The sequence below is a fragment of the Rhodotorula paludigena genome (genome assembly GCF_050403205.1).
Source record: "Rhodotorula paludigena JCM10292 DNA, Rt_paludigena_JCM10292v1_ctg21, whole genome shotgun sequence".
NCBI classification, from domain to species: domain Eukaryota; kingdom Fungi; phylum Basidiomycota; class Microbotryomycetes; order Sporidiobolales; family Sporidiobolaceae; genus Rhodotorula; species Rhodotorula paludigena.
Genome location: NW_027481437.1, coordinates 194590 through 209849, shown reverse-complemented (window position 1 = coordinate 209849; position 15260 = coordinate 194590). Strand labels below are relative to the sequence as shown.

The 15260-nt window shown below is 64.7% G+C and overlaps 6 protein-coding genes across 6 annotated transcripts; 5 read left to right on the top strand and 1 right to left on the bottom strand.

Moving 5' to 3' along the window:
• Nucleotides 1-5: 5 nt before the first annotated feature.
• On the top strand, nucleotides 6-3508 carry JCM10292_003590 (uncharacterized protein; the record flags this gene model as incomplete). The annotated part of the gene is made up of 5 exons (XM_076649139.1): nucleotides 6-201; nucleotides 285-1564; nucleotides 1631-2547; nucleotides 2608-3376; nucleotides 3440-3508. 5 exons carry the CDS (start codon nucleotides 6-8, stop codon nucleotides 3506-3508), a joined length of 3231 nt encoding a protein of 1076 aa, XP_076505363.1.
• Nucleotides 3509-3778: 270 nt separating this feature from the next.
• On the top strand, nucleotides 3779-4376 carry JCM10292_003589 (uncharacterized protein; the record flags this gene model as incomplete). The annotated part of the gene is made up of 2 exons (XM_076649138.1): nucleotides 3779-3791; nucleotides 3940-4376. The coding sequence occupies 2 exons, from the start codon at nucleotides 3779-3781 to the stop codon at nucleotides 4374-4376; spliced, it is 450 nt and encodes a 149-aa protein (XP_076505362.1).
• Nucleotides 4377-4623: 247 nt separating this feature from the next.
• Nucleotides 4624-8751, bottom strand: EOS1 (Eos1p; the record flags this gene model as incomplete). The annotated part of the gene is made up of 7 exons (XM_076649137.1): nucleotides 4624-5666; nucleotides 5732-5790; nucleotides 5852-6745; nucleotides 6807-7573; nucleotides 7632-8096; nucleotides 8156-8651; nucleotides 8729-8751. The coding sequence occupies 7 exons, from the start codon at nucleotides 8749-8751 to the stop codon at nucleotides 4624-4626; spliced, it is 3747 nt and encodes a 1248-aa protein (XP_076505361.1).
• A 482-nt stretch (nucleotides 8752-9233) lies between these two features.
• On the top strand, nucleotides 9234-10205 carry JCM10292_003587 (uncharacterized protein; the record flags this gene model as incomplete). The annotated part of the gene is made up of 5 exons (XM_076649136.1): nucleotides 9234-9373; nucleotides 9434-9559; nucleotides 9622-9802; nucleotides 9863-9967; nucleotides 10023-10205. The coding sequence occupies 5 exons, from the start codon at nucleotides 9234-9236 to the stop codon at nucleotides 10203-10205; spliced, it is 735 nt and encodes a 244-aa protein (XP_076505360.1).
• Nucleotides 10206-10980: 775 nt separating this feature from the next.
• Nucleotides 10981-11493, top strand: JCM10292_003586 (uncharacterized protein; the record flags this gene model as incomplete). The annotated part of the gene is made up of 1 exon (XM_076649135.1): nucleotides 10981-11493. The coding sequence occupies one exon, from the start codon at nucleotides 10981-10983 to the stop codon at nucleotides 11491-11493; it is 513 nt and encodes a 170-aa protein (XP_076505359.1).
• A 380-nt stretch (nucleotides 11494-11873) lies between these two features.
• JCM10292_003585 (uncharacterized protein) lies at nucleotides 11874-15181 on the top strand (the record flags this gene model as incomplete). Its single annotated transcript, XM_076649134.1, has 13 exons — nucleotides 11874-12405; nucleotides 12477-12558; nucleotides 12619-12645; nucleotides 12704-13327; nucleotides 13400-13435; nucleotides 13492-13793; nucleotides 13851-13876; nucleotides 13932-14012; nucleotides 14074-14115; nucleotides 14171-14394; nucleotides 14461-14543; nucleotides 14600-14747; nucleotides 14806-15181. The coding sequence occupies 13 exons, from the start codon at nucleotides 11874-11876 to the stop codon at nucleotides 15179-15181; spliced, it is 2583 nt and encodes an 860-aa protein (XP_076505358.1).
• Between the last annotated feature and the right edge of the window lie 79 nt (nucleotides 15182-15260).

Sequence of the window (15260 nt, the reverse complement as noted above, 5' to 3'; positions counted from 1 at the left end):
AGGCCATGGCGAGCGCGTACCCGAGTGGCCTCGACGAGGACCTCGCCGTCTACTCGTTCGACGCGCTCCACGAGACCGACTTCGCCCACGGCGCAGAGTCGGACCTCGCGCACCTCCTCAACGACGAGGGCCTCAACGACCTCAACGACGAGACCTTTGGCGCCCAGGACGACGCCTTTGGCGACCACGCCCCGCCCGTCGGTCCGTTGCCGCGCCCTCCCTCTCGCTCGTCCTCATCGCTCGCATCGCTCACTCACTCACACGCTGTCTCTCCCACCCTGCAGGTCGCGACTTTGACTTTGCCGGGTCCACCAACCGCTTCCTCGGCACCGACGCCGCTGCAGACGCCGGTCTCAAGCAGCAGCAGCAGCAGCAGGGCCGCCCGCTTCAGCCCCTCAGCAACGACTGGTCCGACCCGCTCCTCTCGGCGTCGACTCCCGCCGGCCGCTCCCTCTCGCCCTGGACTGGTCTCGACGATGACCCGCTCCTCGGCCGCGGTTCGGGCGCAGCCCTCCCCGTCTCGCTCCCGCCGCCCCAGCAGCCGTCCCAGCCGCAGCGTCAGGTCAAGACGCTCGACGAGGTCGAGGCCGAGATGCGCGCCGCTGCAGCACAGCGCCAACAGCAGCAGCAGCAGCAGCCGCAGCCGCAGGGTCGCCAGATGACGGTCGAGGAGGTCGAGGCCGAGATGCTCCGCAAGAAGCAGCAGCAGGCGGCGGCTCCGCCTCTGCAGCCCCAGCTCCCGCCCGGCATGTCGCCTCAGCCGCAAGCCGCCCTCCCGCCCGGCTTCCCGCCGCAGGGCTTCCCTCCCGGCTTCTTCCCGCCGCAGGGCTTCCCGCCGCTCCCGCCGCAGATCCAGGCCCTCCCGCCGCACCTCCAGGCGCAGTTCATCGCGCAGATGCAGGCGCAGGGGCGCCTCCCGCCCGGCCCCTTCCCGCCGCCGCAGGGTTTCCTCCCCGGCCACCCAGGCGCGGCAGGCGGGCCGGCTTCGCGCCCCGCCTCGCTTGGCGGCGCGCCTTTCCCGCCCCAGTCCCCTGCGCCCGGCGCGGCTCAGCCGCCGCAGGGCCCGCCGATGCAGATCCCGCTCCCATCGCAGAGCCCCGCGTTCATCCGCCCGCCGCCTGGCCCGGGCACGCCTGGCCCGGCGTTCCCGCCGCTTGGCGCGCCTGCGCCCGGCCCCCTCCCCGCGGGTCAGCAGCAGCAGCAGCAGCCGGGCGGTGCGAACCTGCTCGCGACGCTCTTCCCGCCGCTGCCGTCGCAGGCGCCGCCGGGGAGCGTCGCGTCCGTCGAGCAGGGCTTGCACTTCCTCTCGCTGCACCAGCACGCGCAGCACCCCTCGCTCACGGGCGCGCAGCTCCAGGCGCTCCTCCAGCAGGCGCAGGCCGTCTCGGTCTCGGCTGGTGCCACTGCAGGAGAGGGCGAGCAGGGCGTCGACGGCGCAGCTCAGGGCGCAGAGGACAAGAAGCGCGTCGGCGAGGAGCTCATCCGCAAGGTCGAGGCCCGCATCATGGAGCACGAGGCGGCTGAGCTCAAGCGCAAGAAGAAGGCGATGAAGATCGCGAGCATGGTGCGGCTTTCTCGTCTCAAATCTCCTTCCGTGCTTGACTTGCTCACGACTTGATGAAACCGACAGGCCAAGCACAACAACCTCATGTCGAACTCGGACAAGGACTTCATCACGCGTATCCAGGTCTCGCAGCTCGTCACGGACGACCCGTACGCGGACGACTTCTACTTCCACATCATGGCGGCCATCAAGGCGTCGCGCATGAACGCGGCCCTCGCTGCGTCGGGCCTCCCTCCTCCGGGCGCGCCTGGCGGCCCGGGTGGCCCGCCCCTGCCCGGCGCCAACGGCCCCGGCGCGTCTGGCCCCAACGGCCCGAACAACGCCAACAGCCGCCGGCAGCAGAACCGCCGTGAGACGGCGATGAACCGCATGGCGCAGAACGTGCAGCGCCTCGTCGACAGCGCAAAGAAGCGCAACGCCAACGCGCCGACGACGCTTTCGCTCGACGGCGCCCTCGGCAAGATTGCGACCCGCACGCGCTCGGCGCCGCGACCGCTCCTCCAGGTCAAGCCGAGCAGTGCGAGCGTGACGACCGCTTCGTCCGCTGCCGCGGCCGACAAGGATAAGGCGCAGGGTGGCGATGAGGCGGGTCAGCAGAAGGCTGGTGCCGGCGTCTCGACGGGCCAGTCGCTTCTCACCGGAGCGGGCCTGATCACGGCTTCGTCCGAGGCCGCCTCGGCCGCCTCTGCACCCGCTCAGGTGACCGGCCCACTGTCGCACCGCGATGCGCTCGTCATCGTCGAGAAAATCTACGACTGCGTGCTCGACCTCGAGCAGCTTCGCCGTATCCAGCCGCAGCTCCAGGGCACTGTCGCCGACATTCAGGCGCGCCTCGAGCAGATGGTCGACGGCGAGGTCAAGGAGCAGGTGCGTGGCAAGCTCGCGGAGGCGCAGCTTGCCGTGCAGGAGGGCGATGAGAAGTACCGCGAGCTCGTGTCGCGGCTGTGGGACAACCTGCACGTCATGGATCCGCTCGACGCCTGGTGCGTTTCTTTCGTCGGCTGCTGTCTCCAGCCTCAGCTGATTCGTACCGCCGTCCGCAGCACGCCTCACCCCTTCATCTCGCTCCTCTCCGTTCTTAAGGGCAAGCGCATCCTCCCGCGCGCCATTCGTCACCTCTCGCCTGAGCAGACCCTCACGCTCCTCACGCTTCTCGTCGCGACCTTTGACACGCTCGACGTCGTCGTCGACGCTCCCGTTCTCGACCAACTCGACACGGCCACGAGCGCTGACGGCCGTCAGCGTCGTGTGGCAGTCGAGGCCAAGACCGAGGCGCTCCTCAACTCGATCGTCGCACCCGTCATGCAGGTCGTCCAGGGCGCGCAGCTCCGCATGGTGACGGGCATGCTCGGCTTGCTCATGGACCGCAACGACCTCTTGCGCGTCGTGCGGTCCAAGCCGGGTCTCGCCTTCCTCACGATTCTGCTCTCGCGCGCCGAGCAAATTAAGCAGCAGCAGCCGGCTCCCGAAGCGGCCGACCTGCAGCAGTGGCACCAGACGTTCACGCACCTCTTCTCGGTCCTCGCGGCCAATCTTCTCGCTCTGTACCCTTCGACTCGCCTCGCCGCCTCGCTGCCCTTCGGCGTCGCGCAGTACCAGTCGCTGGACGCGCTTCGCCCCGAAGCCGACGCAGATGACGAGCCCGTCTGGCGCTTCCTCGCCGCCGTCGCCGTCTGCGCCGACCCCGACCAGCAGCAGCTTCTCGTTACGGGCGTTCGGGACAAGGTCATCGAGAACGTGCGTGCGTCGCGCCAGGGCGCAAAGGCCAAGGGTGCACAGGCCATTGCGCCTGAGAAGGCCGCCATGAAGATCGTGCGTCTTTCTCGTCCTCCGCCGCAAGATATGTCTCGAGCTGACCTCGCCCTGCTTGCACAGCGCAACGTGAACCTGCTTCTGCATGCACTCTCGCTCGACGCCTCGATGATCGAGACCGACGACGAGTGATGCGTTCACCTTTACCTCGCCTCACCTGAACGCTCCTCTTCATTCTTGTATACCCGGACCTGCTCACCATCTATCTGCTAGAACACATGCACCGCAATCAGAGTACCTTTGTTTGTCCGTCCTCCGGCATCGGCTGCGAGATGATGTCCCGCTCGACGTGCTGCGCTTCCTTCGTCGGCGCCCCTCTCTCGTCTCAGCCTCTCCCCCTTTTCGGCTCAGTTCGTGCATTCGAATCACCTCCGAGCGCTCCTAGTCAGTCGGACAAGCAAGATGAGCTTCGACGGTGCGCGCCTTCCTCTATCCTCAGCCTTCTCAGCCGCCACTGATCTCCTTTTGCCGTCTCCCGGAACAGATCGCTTTGACGGTCACTTTCTCTCCCTTGAACACGTTGTCGTCGTGCAAAGCGGCTAACTCAATCCGAGCTCACGCAGATCGTTTCGACGACCGTTTCGACCGCTTCGGCGACGATAACTACGGTCTTCACGGGCGCGACCGCATCCTCGTCATTGTCCTGCCGACCGTCGGCGGCGTCCTGCTCCTCCTCATTCTCCTCTGGATCTTTTGGCGCCTCCGCGCGATCCGTCGCCGCGTTCTCGCGTGCGAAGAGCGCGAACTCGTGCACGACACGGCCATCGCGGCGGTCAAGGAGGAGCGTGAACTCGAGCGCGAGAGGTGGTTCAGCGACGGGTGGAGGCACGGAAAGAGGCACGAGAAGCGCAAGTATGGCCACCACGGCCACCATGGCGGAGGTTACCCAATTCCGCTGCCGGTCCCTGTACCCTACTACCCGCACCACCATCGCCGTCACCACCACTATCCGCCCTATGGACCGCCTTACTACGACGGCGTCAAGGCCATCGGCTACTGAACAGGGCCTCGCCGCAAGTCGAAGCCGCAGGAGAAAAGGGAGGAGCCGCTTAGTCGCGTGAATGGCATCTTCCAGTCGCAATGCATCTCGTCTGTTCTTGCACTTGTCACGCGCCGAACTTCGAGCGGAAACACAGAGAGGCCCTACACCTATCGCCTCTCGACACAAGACCAACAGCCGCGCAGACGATGCGAAGTGTCTGTTGATGCAACAAGTGTACGGCACTGCGTGATATCCCGTCTATCCTTTACGGTTCCATGCTCGGCGGAGCCGGCACTGCAATCTGAATTATTCCCTTGACGACTTTTCCATCCCAGCGCACCTCGATCCGCAGTTCGTCGAGCTCGTCCCGCTCGCCCTCATCCGCTCGTCGGGCCCGCGGGACATACGTGACGGACCGCAGAACGGCGTTGATGTTCTGCAACTTCGCTTCGTCGAACAGGAGCGAGACCTCGGTTGCAGCCGCGAGTTCCGCTTGCCCGTCGGCGGTCCGGCCAGGCAGTCCCGCCGCGCCGAGCGAGACGCGACCGCCTCGGCGGGTCGACAAGCGAAGCTCCGCTCGCGCTTGAGGAGCGCCGGAGGCCGGGACGCCGCGAAGGGCGATGAGGTCGAGGCCGTCGAAGGATCCGTCTGCTGACCCGGCGAGCGCGACATGCGGAGTCTCCAGCTGCTGCAGAGTCGTCCGCGCACGATAAGTGTAGGATGAGGGGAAGAGGAGGTCGAGACGCGTAAATGGCGGGGGTGCGGACTCGGTGTCGGCGGAAGAAAGCGTGCCGGCCGCGCGCGGGACGCGCAGCGAGAAGGTGTCGAAGGCCTCGGCGGCAATGCTGCCCGGCTGGATGCGAAGATGATTTGTCATCTTGCCGAAGAGGTGGATGGACCAGGACTCGCGCGAGAGGCGTGCGAGCTCGGCCCTGGCTTCGCCCGGAGGCAGCGCGCGCACGAGCTCATGCGAAGCAACCCAGTTACGCGGGTACAGGACGTGCGAGGGCAGAATGGTGAGGCCGTGCATTTCGAGCTGGTAGCGGCGTTGTCGCACTGCCGAGGTGATGGCGCGCGGCCCGACGCAGCCGAAGCAGTCGACGGAGTACAGGGGCGAGAAGGCCGACTCCATGATGTCGCGGAATAGCGCCCATCCGCGCCGGAAGCGCATGACGCCTGGCGCGAGGTACATGCCCTCCTCGTCGAGCGTCCAGTCGAGGTCGCTCGCAAGCGTCGAGTAGTCAGCGCCGATGAACTCGAGCTGGCTGTTGGGCGGCGAACGGATCCAGGGTGCATCCATGTCGAGGTCTGCGCAAAACATGATGAGCTCTACATCGGGGAACCCTTCATGACACCGAAGGAAAGGAACGCACAAGTCCCGCCGAATCTGAAGAGGAAGAGGAAGCGAAGGTAGTCGGTCAAGTGCGAGAAGCTATGACGGCGACGCGAGTCAACGGCGTGTTCGTGAGAGAGCGAGAGAGTATGGCACGCACAAGCTCGGCCCGCTCGACCACTTGTCCCAGTTCTCGAGCCACTCCTTGCTCTTCGGACCGAGGTACCAGCCGTTGTCGAGTAGCGTCTTTTGGTCGACACGGATGACGTGGATGGCGTAGCCGTGCCGCCTGTACGCGTTGAAGAAGTCGTCGGGCAGCGTCGTCGAGAACATGAAGAGGATGGCGCGCGGTTCGTGCGCCCAAATCGTCTCGAGCGCCTGGTAGTGCCGCTCCTGGAACGTCTCGACGCCCGTTGTCCAGCACAGCATGTGGAGGAGGTGCCAGTCGTCCGTGCCGGAAAGAGGCGTCGAGTGCCGCGAGAGGAGGCCTGGGATGATCCACGGATCGTCGGCGCTCCCAATGACGACCGGCTCGGGCAGGACCTTGACAGGCGCATCAAGCGTCGACGGCGGAGCGACCGACGGGCGATGCGAGAGCGTCGCGCCCCTCATGTCGTCGCATGCGTAGCCCCAGTCGCGCCAGTGATTGGCGCGGCGGCGGCACGACGGGTAGCATACGCCGCACCAGCGCTGGAGGAACCCGTCGCACATCTTGCGGCCGGCGACGAGGTTGGCGTACATCTCGCGCGCGCCGAACCTGCTCGGCTCGGTGTACTGGCTGCCAAAATGCTTGGCGATCATGTCGTTCTCGCACACCTGCGCCTGCTGAATGCGGTGGTCGTGCAGCGGGCGAATGCCGCTCGCGTACAGCCACAGACCGAGGTTTTGGTCCTCGTTCTTAACGAAGAGGCGAGATGCGCCGGGTGGGGCAATGAGGTTGACGAGGTCCTTGGAGAGAATGTGCAAGGCGCCGGCCGTGTAGGGCGGGAAGGACGACAGCTCGTAGGTGAAGTCCGCATTCTTGTTCGACGCATCCTTGATGGCGGGGATGTCCCTGTAATTCACAAGCTCCCGGATTCAGCACTGTAGCAGAGCGAAAGGCACGCGAGCCGCACCAGTACGCAAAGCCTCGCCAGTACTCTCGCCTCTTCCCAAGCTGCACCAGCTCCTTGCCCACAACGTCCATCCTCAGCAAGATGTCGTCGTCCGTCTTGAGAACGTAGTCGACGTCGATCCCGCTCGCCCACTTCCATCCTTCGAAGATCTTGCGGCTCAGCGCATCGTACCCGTCATGCGCAGGCACGATGAGCATGTCGCCGTGCTCCTCGGCCTCGGCTTCTATCCCTGGCCCGGCACGTGCCGCCGTGCGCGGCGAGGGCGCCGCGCCGAGGAGAAAGCGGTACGCAATCGAGAGATTGGGCGACGGGCGCGGGAAGAGCCGCACCGACGTTTCGCGGAAGGTGTGCCGGTTCGTTCGGGAGCGATTCGTCCAGGACGAAGTCACGAGGATCAGCACCCGGATGTCGGCGGAAGGATCGAGGTCGGGGAGAGTCGCGAGTGCTGAACCGCGTGAGATCGAGGGCGAAGTGGGGACGAGAGTCGCGTTCAGCTTCGCGCGCCCGAGGTCGATCCCGCCGCCGCCGTGATACCGCGCGACAAACTGCTGCCACAGCAGCGCCGCCATGGTGACCCAGCCGAGAAGCGCGAAGGGGAGCACCGTCCCCCACAGGACGCGCTTCCAGCTCAAAACGCGCTCGCCACGGCGGTACTTGTCGGTGCGCACGCCTGGACCGAGCACTGCGGTGACGACGGCAGAGAAGATTTGCTCGCGGCGGTCCTTGCGCTCGACGATGTTGCTTGTGACCCAGGTCTGGATGACATTCTGCATGAGAGCTCGTCAGCACGAGCTGCGGAGCTGTTGACATCGCGCCTCAACTGACCGAGAAAGCAGCCGTTGTGGCGCAGACAACCCAGGCGGCGACCGGCTGGTCGAATGACAGGTGTCGGTGCGTTGTGAGCGTCAGCGCCCAGCAAATGGCCTGCAGGCTGACGACGCGGATGATAGTCGGGCCGAACGAGTAGTAGACGAGCCAGCGTCGCAAAAGGCCGCGCGCAAGCGAAAGGGTGAAGTAGGCGGTCGCGAGAGCCCACATGCCCGAGATGAACCAGTCGAGCTGCGTCGATCGCGCGGGGAGGATGTTGACCGATGTGCCGCCGTCTTGCCACGTCGAGGAGCCCCATACGAGGTGTGACGACGCGTAGCAGCGGGCAGCGGAGTAGAAGAAACCGACGAGGCCGGGAACCATCGACATGAAGTTGAGAAGGGCAAGAAGGGGCGTCCAGATGCGGTAGCGCTTGGGGGCAGAGGTAGCGCTCGTCGTTTTCGTGAGCGGTGCCGACAGGCCCTGCGCGGCGCAAATCAATCAATCTGATGCGAAAGCTGATGAGAGCAAGGCGGACGCACTGGCGAAGGTTCCGCAGGGGTCACTGGCTTGGGCCGGGGGCGCGGCGCTCGAGGCTCGCCCGCTATTCGCCGTTGGGAGAGGGACGAGTCTGCACTCGCGTTGAGCCCCCGCCTGGAGCTGGCACTGCTCGACCCGCGCGGCTGGATCTCGAGTGCCTCGTCCTCCGAGCTAGAGCCTGCGGCCGGAGTCGGCGGGACGTGCGGGTAGGGGACGAAGCCGAGCGCCTCGCCCTCGGTCGTTTCGACGATGGGCGGCGGGAAGGCGTGTGTAGCATAGAGAGACGAGCCAGACGAGCTGCGGGTACGCGTCCGAGTTCGGCTCGATGCGGCATCCTGCAGCGAGCGCGGGCGCTGCTCGCTGAAGCGAGTCGCCCACGATGGGTACTCAGAGAGGTCAGGCTGGACGGTGCTCGTAAAGGCGAGGTTGACGAGCTGCGGCACGCTTCGGGAGCGGATGGGCGGAGCGAGCGGTGCGGTGTACGGTGGAGGGGAGCCACTGGGCGGGGGCGGCGGGTGCAGCGGCGTGTGAGCGCGCAGAGAAGGCGACCGTCGCGCTAGCGGGACGCGGCCTACACCGTCCGTCGAGGCGAGGCCATCGAGAGACTGTCGCCGCAACGACGACGGGCGCGAAGGGGCCAGGATGGCGGACGAGCGAAGCCGGTCGGCTCCGGTGCTCAGAAGAGATCCGTGTTGGACGTCAGGCGTCTTGTCAGCGCTACCCACAAACTGTTCTAGGCGGTGTTGTCGTCGATTGCGTCGAGGTCCGATCAGCCCGCGAAGTCGCGCTGCACGCTGCACCGCGGTCGCCGTCGCGCGCTTTCCCTTTCCAGCCTTCCGCGCCACAGCCTAGGCTTGCTCTCTCGCTCCTGGAATCATGCGCGCGCGCAATCCGTGCATATTACCTAGTTGACACTCTGTGCGAGCGCCCGATTGCCCGGCTGCGCCTCTGCCTCCTGGTCATCGCTCGCTTCGCTTACCCGCCCTTGCCGCCGCGTAGCTGAGGCACCTTGCTTGCTTGCTGACTGCCGAACCTGCTCCACCTGCGCAATCCGAGGTCGCTCGCGGCCACCTCACATCGATGGCGGCGTCGCTGGTGCCGCCCATGCTCGATGAGGGGTCAGTAGGCAATCTCATTGCGACACTTCAGCGGTCCCTCTATCCGCGTCCAAGCCAGGGCTTCACCGTCCGTCTCGGCATTCTCTGGGCCCTCACCGGCGCGTACGTACCGTCTGTCCTTCCCCACCGCCGATCTATTTCTGACCGCAACAACGCCGACAGCCTGATACTCCTCGCCCTCAGTTACCTTCTCCTACACGCTCTGCGCAGCAAGGAGCGACCTCGATGGAAGAGCCTTTGGCTCGTGAGGGTTGTGGAACGGCCAGGCGGATCGTATGTCGTCATGAAGTGAGACGCTTGCTGTGCATCTGACTGTTCTCCGTTGAGAATGCTGACGGCCTTCGTCACAGCTGTCTACCGGTCTGGGCACTCTCGGCCGTTGCGTACGGGGTCTACGAGCTCTTGTACACTGGCTTATTCTGGCGGGTCTACGTTCTCCAAAGACCGCAGAATGTCATGAACGGCTTTCGCTCGTTCGATGGCCCCGCGCTATTCGTCTGCGGCTGGACCATCTCGTGGAGTGGCTTGCAGGTGCGCTGACACATCTGCAGCAATTCTGAGGACTTGAGCTGAACTGTGTGCTCTCGCCAGTCCTTCCTCCTCGCGACCGAGTCGGATGCGTTCTATTTACCGTCAGCTCGTCTTGCCAATGCACTCTTTGTCGGTGGCGGTCTGTTTCTCCTCGTGCTGAATCTGGTGCGTATTGACCCTTCAACGCAGAGTACGCCTCGCTGATCCGCATGTTCCGCAGGGCTTCGCTGTCGCCACCACGGTACTCGCCGACAAAATCATTCAGCGCTACGAAGACCTGCTTGGCGCACTGCAAGCCCTGAATGAGCGTCTGGCTGGGCGTGTGCCAATTCCCGAGGATTTTCTGCCGATCCAGGCACCTGCGGAAGCGTTTGCCCGAGCAGCTTACAACACTCGCATGTAGGTCACCACTTTGCCGCGTTGTGGCCTGCGTGGAGCTCATTCGCTGCTTCCCTGCAGTCTGCTTGTGGTCCAGTTCTCGGTCGTCGCCATCTCGCCCGCCTTAATTAGTGCCGTCAACCTTGGCGGACTCGCGCTAGCGCGAAAATTGCGCGCCCAAATCGACGACAGCGTCGAACTTCTTGTCCAAACCGACATGCACATTGCAGATCTACCCAGCCACCAGGAGGAGATGCCTCGATCTGTTGCCGTCCAGATTCCGCTTGTCCCGTCTACAAGTGCCGTGTTCGATGCCGACCGCGAAGCAGAAGATTCGACGGAGTTGTACAAGACGTCACTGGCACCAGGCGAGTTTATAGCCAGGCGCGACAGGCGCAGTGCGCTGAGCAAGTTCGCGGGATCGGGCGACCGTCAGAGGTCGCTTTTGACCTTCTCCGAGGTCAAGCGACTCGCCACTCAGACAGACGCCGTTGGCCGCACGACCGCTTCTCACTTGCAAGCAAAGAAGGTACTGGCTCTGCAAAAAGCGACACGAGATCTTCAAATCGTGCGTCTCTCGATGCCTTATTATGCATCCATTTCTGACAAAGATTCGCAGAATACAAGCATTATCACCTTCATCTCCACGTGCCTCCTCGGTCTCGGAATTTGGACTGTCTGGTGCGCTGTCAACGACAAGCTTGTGAACGGCGATTTCGCGTAGTAGGCCAACTTTCTAAGCCAGTCCAACGAAGGCCCGTCCTCACCGCCTGCCTGACTGCAGCGTCGAGGGCACCGCCATGACTCCACAGTGGCTTTTCAGCGTCATCGTTTTCGCCGGCTTCTTGGGTCTGCACTACAACGCCCTCGTCATCGACCAGCGCCCCCTCTCAACCACTGACAACCCTACTGCGGCAAACCCAGCGGGCGTATCACCCGGTACAACTTGCGCAAGCTTCGCCCGCGACCTTTTCCACCCGGGCAGCGCCAAGCGTAAGATGCGCGAGGCTGAGGCGCAGCTCAGCGGCGCAAGCGAAGCTGCCGGGCCACCACGGACGTTGGCGCCGACATCTGCGCTGCATCCGCAGGATGTCGACATCCCTATGAGCCGGCGCGGTAGCACCCAGAGCCCAGCGGGGCCAGCCGAACGCAGCTGGTACACGACAGGCTTAGGGCGGCGACCCAAGTCCTCGACAGGCGCGGCGATCATGGTGACGGTCGAGCAGGAGCAGGTCTGCGATGGCGAGACGTGCGCAAGGTGGTACGCGCAGCAGGAAGATGAGGACAACGTCGCGCCGGATCAGCGGGTGTGAAACCCTCGTAGCCTTCCTCTCACATGTGGCTCTTCATCCGTGTTGTTGTACCTTCGATGTCTGTGCCAGTCTAGAAAGATGCGCCTTTGAGTAGACGCGGCTGTGAGGCATCGTAACGTGCAGACGAGGATTCCTGACAGGACGCGGAAGGACCTTCGCAAACGAGCTGCGATGCTGCCGAGGGTGATCGTCGGCGTAGGGAGCCCTGCACGAACGCAACGGATGCAGTTGACCCTTGCCCTGCTTGTTCTGCGGACGCGAGTGGGCGCGGTGTGCGAGAGTTGTCCGACATCCGAACTCGGTTGTCTCGCCGCAGCTCGTCCGCTTCGCTCCTCTCGCAGAGCTGCAGCGAGCCCCGCAGAGGGTTACGCGCGTGCACAATGTTCAAGTTCTGGCGCTCGCCCAAGCCAGCGCCGTCCTCGTCGCCTTCGCCGGCCCCGCCTTCTCCTCCTCCCGCCCGACGCGACGACCCGACTGCGCACTCGTCGGCGGGACACGCGCCCGCCGTCCACGGTCTAGGTCTAGGCCTGCCAACAGAGCTCGACCACGCGCGACTGAGCCCGCACACGCGACTCGACGGCCGCACGACGCCTCTTGTTGCGTCAACACGAGGTGCGAGCGCGGCGAGCGACGACTCGCAAGCAGCGTCGAGGACCGCCGCGCGACCGGACAAGTACGCGAGTGCACAGGGCGCAGGACTGGGGTCGGTGCTGAGGGAGCGCAACGGCACGGCGCGCAATGACCGCAGCGTCTCGGAGGGAACGGCGGCTACAGCCCAGAGAAAGGGCAAGGAGCGCGCAGTCTCGCCCGCCTCGTTCTCGCCGTCCTTCTTCACCTCAGGAAGCGCGCGCAACGACTCGTATGCGCCCCACGCCATCGATTTCGGCGAGCGCGACCCGACGCAGATCTACGGTGCGTCTGCGCTGCTCGTATCGAAAGTGGTTTCCATCCGCTGATCAGCCACTCCTTGAACTGCTTTGCAGCTCCAACCACGTGGTCCGAGATGGCACACCACGAGCTCGTCGTCAACCTGTCACCGCGAGAGCGGACCCGTCAGGAGATCCTGTGCGTTTCGCTCGGCGTTCACGCCTTTCATCCCGCACTGACAGCGGTCTCAAAATACAGATGGGAGGTCGTAGCCAGTGAGGAGCGGTGCGCAGCCCTACCATCTTTGCGCTTGTACCAAACGCTCACATCCCCTTGCGCGCAGCTACGTCGCCGAGCTTCGTTCGCTCGTCGAGCTTTACTCGAATCCGCTCCTCCACCCGCTCATCAAGACCCCTTCTCACTCTCCCGCAACGCGCTTCGGCTTCTCGCCCGAGCCAGCGCAGACGCTCTCCCCCGCCTCATCCTCCTCCGCCGACCTCCCCATCGCCTCGCGCTTCGCGCGCTCTCCCGACCTGTACAGCAGCCCCGGGCCCTCACACGAAGACCTCTCGCGCAGCGCGGCAGCAGTGCGCATTGCCGACGTCCCCGAAATCCCGGACGACACGCTCCGCCCATCCGCCTCGACGAGCAGCACGAGCGGCCCGCTCGGCCGCTCGTCGCTCCCGAACCTCCCGACGGGCGCGCGTCGAAACCTGAGCAGCACGACGCTCGACCCGCAGTCGGGCCTGGCGGCGGTCTCGTCGACCTCGCTCGGCACGCGGATCGCCTCGGCGTTCAAGACGAGACACCCGCTGCGTCCAGCGTCGAGCGCCGCAAAGCTGCATCGCGCGCCGACTCATGCGCCGCAGGAGGTGCTGCAACCGCCGCCGCTGCCCGAGGCGCTCAAGAAAGTGCTCGAGGCGACCATCGAGATGTTGAGGGGCCACGAGGAGCTCAGTGCGAGGCTGTGCGTCGGAGGGGCTCTATGCGTTGATTCCGGCCTCATGTGTGCTAATATCGCTTCTTGGAATGCCGGCAGGAAGGAACAGTGGGCGAGGGCATTCCCGCTTGTTCGGTACGTCATGTTCGCGCGAGCTAGGCGGGCGCTTGCTGACACAGCGAGTCAACCAGCGGTCTCGCCGCCATCTGGAGCGACCAACCCTGGTTTCTCTCGACCTACACAACCTACATCGTCTCCCTCGAAGAAGCCCTCTCTATCCTCGACACCTGTCTCCCCTCCGCGCACTCGGCCGCGCCGGCACTCGGCGCGGGGTCCGCCGAGAAGTGGCAGAAGCGCCTCACGCGCGTGTTGATGCGGCTCGAGGAGCAGGCGGCCGAAGCGGGCGAGAGTAGCCTCGGCATCTGCTTGAGCAAGCCGCTGATGCGCTTGGGCAAACTGCCGCTGCTGATGCAAGCGTTGCTCTACCATACGGGTGCGTCCACATTCGCTTAAAGTCGTCGCATCCGTGACTTGACGCTGGTTTCCGTAGACCCGACGACTCACGAGTGGGAGAAGGTGCGTGCTTTGCTCTCGCTTCCGCCCAGTATGCTGATTTGGCGCTGTCGTGCAGACGCGCGCCATGGCGCTCGAGGTGGATGCGCTCGTGCGGTCGATCGAGGACGAGAAGATCGAGGAGGAAGAGCGGGAGCGAGTGCGTCTCATTCCTTTCTTGAGTCGAGTTGCCGTCAAGGCTGACCCGCTCCTGCCCCCAGACGCGCGATGTGCTCGCACGGATAGACGGCATCAACGACAAGGCGAGCCGCTCTCGCTTGGTCCTCCACGGACCAATGTTGACGTCCGCTTCCACAGGCTCTCATGGCACCTCGAACCGCTCGCATCCTGATCGACGAATCTCTTGCACCGCCATCCGCCAGCACCCCACCAACAGTGCGCAACAAGCTGAGTCGCCGCCTATCGGGTGCAGCGGGCTCCTCCACGCTCAAGTCTTCAACTCGCTCGAGCGGCAAGGGCCAGGAGTACTTGATTCGCTTCACCGACGTGATCATCCGAGCGCAGAAGACGGGCGAGACCGAGTGCGTCCATTCAGCCTTGTCCCCTCGTCTCGGCAACCAGAGGCTGACCAGGCAAGCATGTCGCAGCATACCCGGGAGTTTCTCACGTGGCAAGGAGAAGAAGGGCAAGCCGGGCAAGACGCGCAAAGCTGGCAAGATCCGCAACACCTGTGCGTCTTCCTGTCTTGCTGCCGAACGCCAGCGCGCTCAACATTCTATGGTACAGACCGCTTTGTCCGCGTCGAGCGATGGGAGCCGCGCGAGATGGCGGATGCAGCGCTGTACGACCTGAACGAGCGCAGGCGAGCGCAGGGATCGCGCGACAACAGCGAGGCGACAGACGAAGAGCTCGACTACGCCGAGAGTCGCATGAGGTTCGATCCTCTGCACTCGTCATTCCGTTCAATGCCGCTGACGCGACTTCACCCACAGCTTCCGCTACGATGCCGACAGCCCACAGCCGGTCGAACCACGCTCTTTCCTGTCGCCTCAACCAAGCAATAAGCGCGCCGCATCCTCATCGCACGCGCCGAGTCCACTCTCACCGCCTAGCGCCAAATTCGGCGCCCGGCTTCGCTACGCCTCCGAGGACGTCACGGGCGCTGCGATGCGTATGACAACGCCCGACCCGCGGGCGCACCGCTTCAACTCGCCCACCGTGAGCAGCACGGCTAAGGTGCATCACCGGCCGACGTCGCCGCCGCGGTCGCCACCTAGACCGGCAGGTCCAGCACCTGTGTCACTACAGCACGCGCGAGACGACTCGGCAATGAACCTGTATAGTATCTGGGCTGCACACGATTGCTAATCCGCGCCTCTTTCTTGTTGTTGTTGTCGTCGAACCCTCGCAATTCGAACTTTCGTTTTCTGGCCCAATGCGCGAGCAG